Source organism: Lynx canadensis, chromosome B2, assembly GCF_007474595.2.
Source record: "Lynx canadensis isolate LIC74 chromosome B2, mLynCan4.pri.v2, whole genome shotgun sequence".
NCBI classification, from domain to species: domain Eukaryota; kingdom Metazoa; phylum Chordata; class Mammalia; order Carnivora; family Felidae; genus Lynx; species Lynx canadensis.
The window spans coordinates 821547-833736 of NC_044307.1; the positions used below are offsets into that span (position 1 = coordinate 821547).

Sequence of the window (12190 nt, forward strand, 5' to 3'; positions counted from 1 at the left end):
TGGTGACTTTCCCCCTTCCCTAATCATTTTTTTAATAAAATTTTCTCTATTGCATTTCTTAGGCAAATGCACAGATTTGTTGCCCTTTCTTTTAGACACACTACAAAATAATAATGTTTGGCATTGAGACTCATACTTTTTCATGATTACAAGTATAACAATTTCACTGGAGTTACACCACAAAGAAAATCCCTGCATAATTCACTCTATCCAAATGAATACACTGACCCTCAGGAAACCCCATACTGAAATACGTGTCCTCACTTTCACTTGAATCCACCAACAAGAGAAATGGCAGTCATGAATCTGGGCAATGCAAGCATTCCAAAGTTCTTCATCCTATTGGGTTTCTCTGACCATCCCTGGTTGGAAAAGCCACTCTTCATAATGGTGCTTGTGGCTTACATCTGCACACTAGTGGGAAACATCTCCATTATTGTTGTGTCCAAGGTGGACCCTCATCTTGACAGCCCTATGTACTTCTTCCTTTCCAACCTCTCCTTTCTGGACCTGTGTTTTACCACAACCACCATCCCTCAGCTGCTGGTGAACCTCTGGGGCCAAGATAAGTCCATCAGCTATGGAGGCTGTGTGGCCCAGTTCTATGTGTTTCACTTCCTGGGGGCCACGGAATGCATCATCTTGGCGGTCATGTCCTTGGATCGGTACATAGCCATCTGCAAGCCCTTGAGGTACCCAGCTATCATGCATCAGAGACTCTGTGTCTTCCTAGTGTCTGTGGCATGGATAAGTGGTTTGACTAACTCCTTGCTTCAGGCATCTCTCACTGTCCAACTGCCACTTTGTGGTAACAACAAGGTGGATGACTTCCTGTGTGAGATTCCAGTGATGATCAAGATGTCCTGTGTCGACACTGCTTTCAATGTAACTATGCTCTCTGTTGTGGGTACATTCTTTACCCTGGTCCCCTTGTCTCTTATCCTTGTCTCCTATGGGTTCATTGTAACTACAGTGCTCAGAATTCGTTCATCAATGGGAAAGAAGAAGGCCTTCAACACCTGTGGCTCCCATGTTATTGTTGTCTCTCTCTTCTACGGGCCAGTAATATGCATGTATGTGCAACCTTCTGGTACTAACTCCCAGGACAAGAACAAACTCATGGCCCTGTTCTACAGTCTGCTGACTCCTATGCTTAACCCTTTTATTTATACTTTGAGGAACAAGGACATGAAAGGGGCAATAAGGAGACTTCTCCTCCCATTGAGCTATCAGGGAAGAGAATAAGCACTGCTATTTCGTACTCCACACATGTAGGACTCCAAAGAGGCCCTGCTCTACCTCTCAAATTACCCTCCTCCAAAATCATTAGCATCCTCAGTAACTATCCAGTCTACATGTACGTTTATTCACCACAGTATTATAATTTATTGGCCTGCATTTTGCAATGTGAACCTTAATCCCAATTTTCCTACAATTTGTGTGACAGTGAATCTCTGTCATAAAGTCCTCTGAGTCCATCTTTGAGTAGGAATCTGAAAAGTGAGCAGTAAATAAATGCTCATTACCTGACTCATTCACCATTAGCCAAAAACATCAAGCACTATCATTTTATGTGTAATGTTACAAATATAATGTAAGTAATAAAGACCACAGTTTACCATCTTGCTATTATGGATATGATTTTATGGGTATAGTTTGCCAATCAACTCTTTTTATTTTTATTTGTATTGAAGTATAATTGATATACAATGCTGTATTTGTTTCAAATATACAACATAGCGATTTTTAAAAAACATATACCTTATCAAATGTTCACCATGGTAAGTGTAGTCACCATCTGTCACCCTAGAATATTATTACCATATTATTGACAGTGTTCCCTATGCTATACTATTCATCATTTTGACTTGCTTATTTTATAACTAGAAGTTTGTGCCTGTTAATCTCCTTCATTTAATTTGTCTGCCCCCCTACCCAACCTGCACCCCTCTGGCAACTACCATTTTATTCTCTGTATTTATGAGTCTATTTCTTGTTTTGTTGCTGCTTGTTTGTTCACTAGTTTTGTTTTTTAGCTTCTACTTATAAGTGAAATCATGTGGTATTTGTCTTTTTCTGCCTAACTTACGTCACTTAGCATAATACCCTCTAAGTCCATCTATGTTGTTGTAACTGGAAAGATGTCTCCTTTTTATGGCTAAGTAATAACCCCTTGTATATGCATACTTCTTCTTCTTTATCGACTCACCTATTGATAAACACTTGTGTTGCGTCCATGTCATAGCTATTGTAAATAATGCTGCAATACAGATTAAAGATAGGGGTGCATATATCTTTTTGAATTAGTGGGGTTTTTTTCTTTAGGTAAATACCTATAATTGGAACTACTGGGTTGTAAAGTATTTCTACTTTTTAATTAAAAACATTGTTGTCCATAGTGGCTGCACCAATTTATATTGCCACCAACAGTGTCAATCAACTCTTTTTAGGAATTACCATCAAGAACAAATGGGATAATATTACCTGACCTTCTCAACCACACATTCACTGTTTGATCCTTTATAAATAACATAATTAAAAAATAATATTGGACTCTTACTTTCCTATATGTCTCCATGGAATTCTTTCCTTTTGAGGTATTTGACTGAATTAACCATTTCCAGGTTTCTAAAGGGAAATGTTGAGGACTCAAATCTTGAGAGACTTCTGTGCAGCCTCCTGGTGCTGAGAGTCATGTAGCCCTCACTGGGGGGTTAATTTACCTAGCATGAGAATATTAGGTGTATTTGGTAGGTACTCAAAGATGAACTAGTTAAATAACTTAGGAATCAGAATATTAGACGTTAAGAAGAAAGAAAATGGGGAAGATGGAAGATAATGTGGGTGGGATGGAAAATAAATTGGCTACCACATCATCAATTCTTACATAGAAGTGATGAAGCAGAAAGATATATGATGTGGGAGAGGGAATTCTATTGATTTTATCAGTAATATTAATTCATTATAAGCCTGTCGTTTTTCATACTGCTTTACTCCCTACCCTTACAAAACTCTCATCTTTTAAATTATATTTTAGGTAAATATGTAATTATTTTTCTAATAACTAAGTACTTTTATGTAAGGTATTCATACATGTGTCCATCCTGATGCCATTGTGTGTTTCCACCATTCTCTTTCAAACGGCAAGAATAAATCCACTGACTCATATTGTACAAGCCTCTAATACAGAAATATATAATGATTACAATCACTAATTAATCATAATGAACTGATTCACTATTTAATTTCTGTTCTTTGCATTGCCACAAACTTTTCTTTGTAGACCTGAATGGAAGGATACTATGATTCTGCTGTTGTTGGAGACAAGGAAATACACTCTTTTGGAATCAGGCTGATTCCCTGGCATGACCACTTGTCTGTTAAGAACAAGGTCTTCTGTGTCACTGTGTGGACCTCTTTCATAGTACTGACCACTTGAAACTTTACATTACTTAGGATGACTACTTCTTTCCCCGCAAAACAATAATAATAATAATAATAATAATAATAATAATAATAATAAATAATAATAATAATAATAAAGAAAAAGAAAAAGAAAAAAAAATTTTTTTAAAGAAATAAACCAATGTGTTCCTTTTATCTCCCTTGGTAGCCCTAAGGAGTCAGCACAATAGGAGCTAAGGAATAGGCTCCTAATAAATGTTTTTAAATTAATGAAAAGTATTACCCATGGTTAAAACCTACATCACAGGCTCATGTAAAACTGTATCATGACTAAATGATGAGTTTAACAGATGTGATTAGTAGCTGATGTTTAAGACAATGTTTTTCAAACTATCTTCTGGCACTGCTCCAGTAGATCTTAACAGCAGTTAGAAACAGTAATCCATATTTAAACAAATTTGGGAAACCCAAATATTATTCTTGGAATTTCGGAGTGTTTGGAGGAAAGCTAACAGATTAAATGTGTGATAACTCCAAAATACAGTGGTTAACTATGTTTAACACTTCTCAAACACTTTCCTTCTGATTTTACTGGCTTGTTTTTAAGAGCAAATAACATATAGAACAATTTGAGAAATAACTCAGTGGAAAACTCTGAATCCCAGAATAGGAACATAGGTCATAAAGGAGTTGAAAAAGCAGAAAATATCACTGTTGGGCTGTATGAATAAATACCTTTTACAAAATGTTTGTGAGGTTTTGAAATAAAGCTGCCCATAACAGTCCCACTATACCTTCCAAAATATCTGAAATCTCGGGGCGCCTGGGTGGCGCAGTCGGTTAAGCGTCCGACTTCAGCCAGGTCACGATCTCGCGGTCCGTGAGTTCGAGCCCCGCGTCGGGCTCTGGGCTGATGGCTCAGAGCCTGGAGCCTGTTTCCGATTCTGTGTCTCCCTCTCTCTCTGCTCCTCCCCCATTCATGCTCTGTCTCTCTCTGTCCCAAAAGTAAATAAACGTTGAAAAAAAAAAATTCAAAATATCTGAAATCTCAACACTAGTTATTCCTTAGGTGGGATACACTTTTAGCAGTGAATTACAACATTTTCAACTTGAAATCACTATACAGAAGGCTAGTTATTTCCTCTTGATTATAGTATAAATATAATAATAGCTACTACATAGGACATGATAACTTAGTTATTGTACTGTAGTTTAACATTAAAGTAAAAAAGTTTCCTTTTTTACTAAATATATTTCACCTAAAAATGGAGCATTTCAACATGTAGCTATCATAATGAATAAAATATTCAGATGGTGCATATTTTTAGATAATCTAAAAAATATTACTATCTATATCTATATAAACTGTTTTTTAGCAAGCATATCAAAAGACATTTCTATGACAGCTATATAAATGTATCTCCATGTGACATGTTCAGGCACATTTGATATAATTAGTCTAACCTCCTGGAGGGTTGCTGTTCAACCTTGAGACACATCAGAATCTTATCAAGCTTTTAAAAATCACAAACTTTGACTCCAGTGCAGGCTTCCTGTATTTTGAGCAATCATGTCCATAAAACTATTTTGAAAAACGTTTCCAAGAATAAAAAAAAAAATTCAGTAGAGCTTTATTTGCACCCAAAGTTAGTGAATGCTATCACAGAGAAGATATTTGAGATATACTCTAGAGACAGAAGTCAGACTGGATGTGACTAATTGGGGAAGTATAGCTCAGACAAGAATCAGACATAATTCTTGCCAAAGGAGTGAAGAATTCTACATGCCCCAAGCTTATAAAGAGAGATAGAAACTCGTAAGCAGCAAAAATAAAGAACATAACTCTAAGCAAATTCAAAGGCAAATGCAACAAGACCGAGCTGGCCAATTAGAAAAGTCTGATTCTTCTGAAGTAACTGTTATTTGAGAGTCATGTAAGTACTTCAGTCAGTAGTGGAACTTACACTTATGTGCCAAAATAGGCAAAAACAATGGTTTTCTAAAACATACACTACAAAAGAAAAAGAACTGAGAAATGAATACTTATTGTTCAGTTGATAACTGAAGTATCAGTTTGGGCAAGCCATTATAAGAAATACTTTAATTTTTTAGGCTTATTTATTTATTCTGAGAGAGAGAATACAAGCGGGGGGTGAGGGAGAGAGAGAAAGAGAGAGAATCCCAAGCAGGTTCTGCACCATCAGCATGAACCCTGATGTGGGGCTCAAACCCATGAACCATGAGATCATGACTTGAGCTAAAATCAGGTGCTTAACCATCTGAACCACTCAGGTGTCCAAAGAAATACCTTAAAACTGTGATTTTGCAGTTTTGGGGTAAATACCCAGAAGTGTGATTGCTGGATCGTAGAGTGGGTCTATTTTTAACTTTCTGAGAAACCTCCATACTATTTTCCACAGTGGCTGCATCAGTTATATTCTGACCAATAGTACATAAAGGTTCCATTTTCTCTACATCCTGGCCAACACTTGTTATTTCTTGGAATTTTCTTTTTCTTTTCTTTTTTAATTTTTTAGTGTTTATTTACTCTTGAGAGAGTACTCTTACTCAAGAGAGTACTCTTGAGAGAGACAGAGCGTGAGCGGGGGAGGAGCAGAGCGAGAGGGAGACACAGAATCCAAAGCAGGGTCCAGGCTCTAAGCTGTCAACACAGAGCCTGACGTGGGCTTGAACCCACAAAGTGTGAGATCATGACCTGAGCCAAAGTCGGACACTCAAATGACTGAGCCACCCAGGCACCCCATTTTGGGATTTTCATTTTAGCCATTCTCACAAATGTGAGGTGATATTTCATTGTAGTTTTTATTTGTATTTCTCTGGTGATGAGTGATGTTGAGCATCTTTTCATGTTATCTTTTGGCCATCTGGAAATCTTCTTTAGAGAAATATCTTATCATTTCTTCTGCCCACTTTTTTATTTGGATTATTTGTGTTGTAGGTGTAGGGTTATGCAATTTCTTTATATATTTTGGATACCAGCCCTTAATTGGAAATGTCACTTTCAAACATCTTCTCCCATTACATGCATTGCCTTTTAGTCTTGCTGATTGTTCCTTTGCTGTGCAGAAGCTTTTTACTTTGATGTAATTCCAAAAGTTTATTTTCAATTTTACTTCCCTTGACTTGGGAGACATATCTAGAAAGGTGTTGTTACAGATGGTGTCAGAGAAATTACAACTTGTGCTAATTAAAAGGGATACTTGCACCCCTATGTGTATAGCAGCATTATCCACAATAGCCAAGTTATGGAATCAGCCCACGTGTCTGTTAGTAGATGTGTGGATAAAGAAGATGCAGTATATATACACCATGGAATACTATTCAGCCATTTAAAAAAAATGAAATCTCACCATTTTCAATGACATGGATGGAGCTAGAAATTAAAAATGCTGAGGGAAATAAGTCAGTCTGAAAAAGACAAATACCATATAATTTCATTCATATATGGAATTTAAGAAACAAAACAAATGAGCAAGGGACAAAATAATAGAAAGAGAGGCAATCAAAGACAGACTCTTAACTAGAGAACAACTGGTAGTTACCAGAGGAGTGGTGTGGGGGAGACTGGTTAAATATGTGATGGATATTAAGGAATGCACTTGTCTTCACGAGCACTGGGTGTTGCGTGTAAGTGCTGAATCACTAAACTGTACACCTGAAACTAAAAGTACACTGATGTTCTCTAACTGGAATTTAAATAAAAACTTTTAGAAAATGAAGAGAAGAATGTTAGAGTAGGAATAAATGAAGGTAAAATAAAATGTCTTATTCTTCTGATTCTTAATTGATGTAACAGATACTCTTTTCTTCAAAATACTAATGGCAAGAATGTATTCAGTAATTATAGTTTTGGGACAAGTAAAATAAATGACAACAATGTTATGAGGTAGAATGGAGCAACTGGGAATACTCTGCCATATGGTATCTGTACTACCAATGAAGTGGTAGAGTGTGATTTGGAAGTGGACATACATTAATCCTAAATGCATCTTGCAAAATATAAAGCAACCAGAAAAAAATTGGAAAGAAAATAATTGATATGCAAAATGGGAGAAAAAATACTAGCACTAAATAGCCAGTCAATATCAGAAGAAGCAAAGAAAAAAAAAAAGTGTGCAAGGGAAAAAAATAAAGAAGACCAGTGAATGGAAAACAGTAATGAATACGCTAAATATTAATCTAGCTATATCAATAATCACTTTAAATGTCAATGGCCTAAACACACCAATTAAAAGAGAAAGATTCCCCAAGAAGATATAAAAACAAGACCATAATGGAAGGGAAACAAAAATAACATAAAAACGGGAAGGGGGACAAAACAGAAGAGACTCATAAATATGGAGAACAAACTGAGGGTTACTGGAGGGAGTGTGGGAGGGGGGATGGGCTAAATGGGTAAGGGAAACTAAGAAATCTACTCCTGAAATCATTGTTGCACTTTATGCTAAACAATTTAGATGTAAATTTTCAAAAAATAAAAAATAAAAGTAAAAAAAAAAAGACCAAAATATAAATTGTCTATAAGAAACACACTTCAAATATAAAGACTCAACTTCATTAAAGATAAATGAATCAAAAAATATACCAGGCTAAACTAATCAAAAGATAGCTGGAGTAGCTATATTAATTTCAAACAAACTGACTGGATTTCATAGGACAGACCAGGGACAGAAATTAGCAGGGATTAAGAAGGGCACAAAATAATGATAAATCAAAAAGATATAACAATCTTTAATATGTACACACCTAACGGGGTGTCAAAATATGTGAAGCAAAAAATAAAAAATAAAGCCCTGATAGAAGTGCAAGGAGAGCTAGATGAAGTCATTATCAACTGGACAGATCCAGTTGGCAGTCACTAAGGACACAGTCAAACTGAACACCACTGTCAATCAACTGGATCTAATTGACATTTACAAAATACCAGCAATAGCAGAACACACATTCTTCTCAAGCTCACACAGAACATATACCAATACAGATCATGTGCAGGAACATAATATACACCATAACAAATTTAAAAGAATAGAAATCACACAAAGTGTGCTCTCAGGCTACAGTAGACTTAAACTAAAAATCAATAATAGAAATCAATAACATAATAAAAGCAAGATGTTAATAATAGGAGAAACTGTGTAGGGGAAGGGGATATATAGGAACTCTTTCTTACTTTCTCCTCAACTTTTCTGTAAGCCTAAAACTTCTGAAAAGAGTTAGCTCTTAATTCACAAAAAAAGAAGAGATTTACAGAATGGATTAAAAAACCATGAACTGACTACATACTGTGTTTAAGAGGTCCACTTTAGATTCAAAGAAACCTAAAATATAGAGAAAGATGCTCCATTCAAACAGAAACCAAACGAGAGAACTAATGGCTATGCTAGGATCAGACAATATGCACATAGAGACACGATTACTATAGACAAATAAAAAACAATTTACAATGCTAAAATTGGTTAACCCATCAATCATATATAACAATCATAAACATATATGCGCACAATAGCAGACTCCCAAAATACATGAAGTACAAACTAACAGAACTGATTGGAGAAACAGATAATTCCATAATAATGTTTGAACTTCAGGGACCCACTTTCAAGAATGGAAGAACAACTAGACAGAAGATCATTCAGTATTCTGGTAATAGAATATTTGAATGACACTCTGAACAAACAAAGCCCAACAGTAATCTATAAAACACTCCACCCCACAATGGTGGGATACACGTATTTCTCAGTATTCACACAACTTCCATACGACAGGCCATAAACTAGACCATAAAACAATACACAATAAATTTAAAGTGACTGAAGTCATGTACAGCACATACATCCCCTAATCAAAATAGCATCGAATTAGAAATCAATAATAAAAATACTGTGAAAAACACAAGTATATAGACATTAAACAATGCAAATTAAACCCTTAAACAATAAATGGTCAGAAAAAAATCCCAATGACATTAGTAAATAATGTGAGAAGAATGAAACAGAAGCACAACATAATGCTAAATGCTGCAAAAATATATCACATAGAGATGTACTTTTTAAAAAAAAACTTCCAATTTCCTGCCATGAAAAACTTTGTGTGTGTTAATAAAAATCAAGTGACATAAAGTGTACAAGATAACTGTCTTTTTTGAACACTAATAATCATTATATTTTCATAATTAGTAAAAGTTAGTTAATGGAAAGTTATATCAGCTATAATCCCAGGAGAAAATATGTGGGATACTCCAACTGGGAAAATGAGGGAAGCTTAACAAAAGAAGGACTTACAAAGGTGTGGGAGGACTGAGAAACACCAGCAAGGGATCTCTATATGTGTGTTATACATGCGCCTGAACTAGCAAAGTGGGGGAGGTTGTACTGGAAACAGGAGAGATCCTGTGAGCACATGGCTACCACCAGGAGTTGTAGCCTTTTGTCGAGAAACGCAGGCAGCCTGGTTGCTCCAGTTGAGAAGGGTGGGTGTTCCAAACCAGCTGTTGTCTCTCTCCAATGCTCAAACAGTGGCTCCCACTGGCTAATGCCAAACAGTAGCCGGGTATCAAGGAACCCTATTGATTCAATCCCTCAAGGTACAGCACAGAATAGAAACAACATTCGGGATAAACAGTAGATCTGAGTCAGAGGAGAGGGTTGAAAAATATCCATTGCATGTGTAACATGGAGCACCACACATCCATATAATCCTGGTGGCTTAGGGAAAAGAGTGGGATTGTGAGCCACAGGAGAGTTTGTCAAAGGGAAACCATTCCATTTCTAAGTGATAGTGAACTTGAATTTGTATCTCAAAATGATTCACTGATGAATTATGTGTGAGATATTTTTTAACTTAATATTTATCTACATATCTAATATTATGTGACAGAGAGAGAAACAGAAAGATTGACATGTAGTCTTTTTGTTCTAACGTCATAACAATTTAGAACTTTTTATCTTAAACATCATGGATTACTTGTCATTAGAAAGACCAATTATTGTATTTTTCATCTCTTTCAAAACCACCTGTGCTCCGTTGTTGTTAGGCTTAGAAATAATTAAATCTTATTAGAGCGAGAGAGAGAGAGGGAGGGAGGGAGGGAAGAGAAGATAGCAGCATGGTAAGAGAACCCTGGGCTTGCGCCATCCCTCAAACACAGCCAGATAAATATCAACTCATTCTAAACACCCAACAAATTGACTTGAGGACTTGGAGAACAAACTGCACAACTAGAGGGAAAGAAGAGGCCACATCAAAGAAGGTAGGAAATGTGGAGACATGGTTTAGAGGAGAAACAGATTGTGCATGCTGTGAAAAGAGGGAGCCCTAGTCTCAGAGAAAGGCAAAAAGGAGAAAAGCACACAGGAATAAGCACAAGGAGAAGCCGTTCTCAAAAGTCACTGTTTTTGGAAAATAAGAGGGGCTGATTTCCATGACTTTTTGCATGCAGTTGCTCTCAAAGACTAGAGTTTTAAATGTCAATGCACTTGGCTGGGGTAGAGCCCTAAAGGTGCTGCCTTACTTCTGGAAAGAAGGCAGGCAAAGAACTCAGGGGCAAACAGCATGATCTGTGGATTGCCTGAGGCACATGAGGAGAGACTGTTCATTCTTCTTCAAGTGCCATCTGTGAAAGGTGGGCATTCTCAGAGCTGCCTTTCCAGAAAAAACAGAGCTGATGGACATCATTTCCCTCTCCCACCCCTCAGCACAGGTGCAGAGACACCTGCTGAGGGTGGCTGACCTGGACACTGGCTGTTCAGCCTCCATGCTCCAAATCCCATGCCCCTATGCAAATGCTCTTCTAGGTCAAAATTGCATCCATCCCAATAGGGTAAGACTCTTCCCCAGAGTACCAGTGTATGTCCTTGTCACACCAGATCCCTAAAGTTTGGAGTTGTAGAAGTCAGCAGTCTTGGCAGGGATAATGCCTAAGGTGCATTGTACTTCTCAAGGCAGGCAAGCAACCTGAGACCGATGATGGGAGAAAAGCGATCTGAAAAGTGCCTGTGACACACAAGAGGAAATCATTAATTCTTCTGTGAGTACTTCCTTGAGAGCAGCAAGCACAGACTCTCCTATCAAGGGATAAATGAGATGGATAACACCATTTCTCTTCCCTGCCCCCAGTATAAACACAGAAACACTGCCTACATAGGCTGCCTAACCTGCTTAAACTGAGTACCACTCCCTTCCACACTGTTGATACTGCTTTCCCTGGAAAGTGTGCCTAAAGCTTTGCACAGAGGACCCCTTCCCAAGAAGACCAGCAGAAAACCCTGTACAGATCATGTGACCCAACCATAGTTCTGCAAGACTTTCGTTCTAGGGAAAATAGCATCAGGTCTCATTAAGAAGCAGATCAAGTTGAAACTCACAAGTCTCTGGCCATGGACCAAACAGTGCACACTTCAGGCAAGGAGAGCCTCATCAGATTACTGGCCTGAAGGATAGAGCACCAAAACACAACAGCAGAGTGCACACAGCACACAACAGAGACACTTGCTGAAGTTCCAGGTCCTGGGCACTACATAACTTCTCTTCAAAAATATGTCACTCTCAGGTGCAGGACACATAACTGGACTTTCTTTTTTTCAAATTTTATTAATGTTTATTTATTTTTGAGAGAGAGAGGGAGAGACAGAGTGTGAGAGAGGAAAGGGGCAGAGAGAGAGAGGGAGACACAGGGTCCGAAGCAGGCTCCAGGCTCTGAGCTGTCAGCACAGAGCCCGATGTGGGGCTCAAACTCACAAACTGCAAGATCATTACGTGAGCTGAA

General features: G+C 37.4%; 1 protein-coding gene across 1 annotated transcript; it reads left to right on the forward strand.

Annotated features, from left to right (window-relative positions):
- Nucleotides 1-291: 291 nt before the first annotated feature.
- On the forward strand, nucleotides 292-1245 carry LOC115515031 (olfactory receptor 2B11-like). Its single transcript, XM_030317137.1, has one exon. The coding sequence runs from the start codon at nucleotides 292-294 to the stop codon at nucleotides 1243-1245; it is 954 nt and encodes a 317-aa protein (XP_030172997.1).
- Nucleotides 1246-12190: the final 10945 nt, after the last annotated feature.

Coding starts and splice junctions, on each gene's coding strand:
- LOC115515031 (XM_030317137.1), top strand. CDS start 292: ATGGCAGTCATGAATCTGGGCAATGCAAGCATTCCAAAGTTCTTCATC.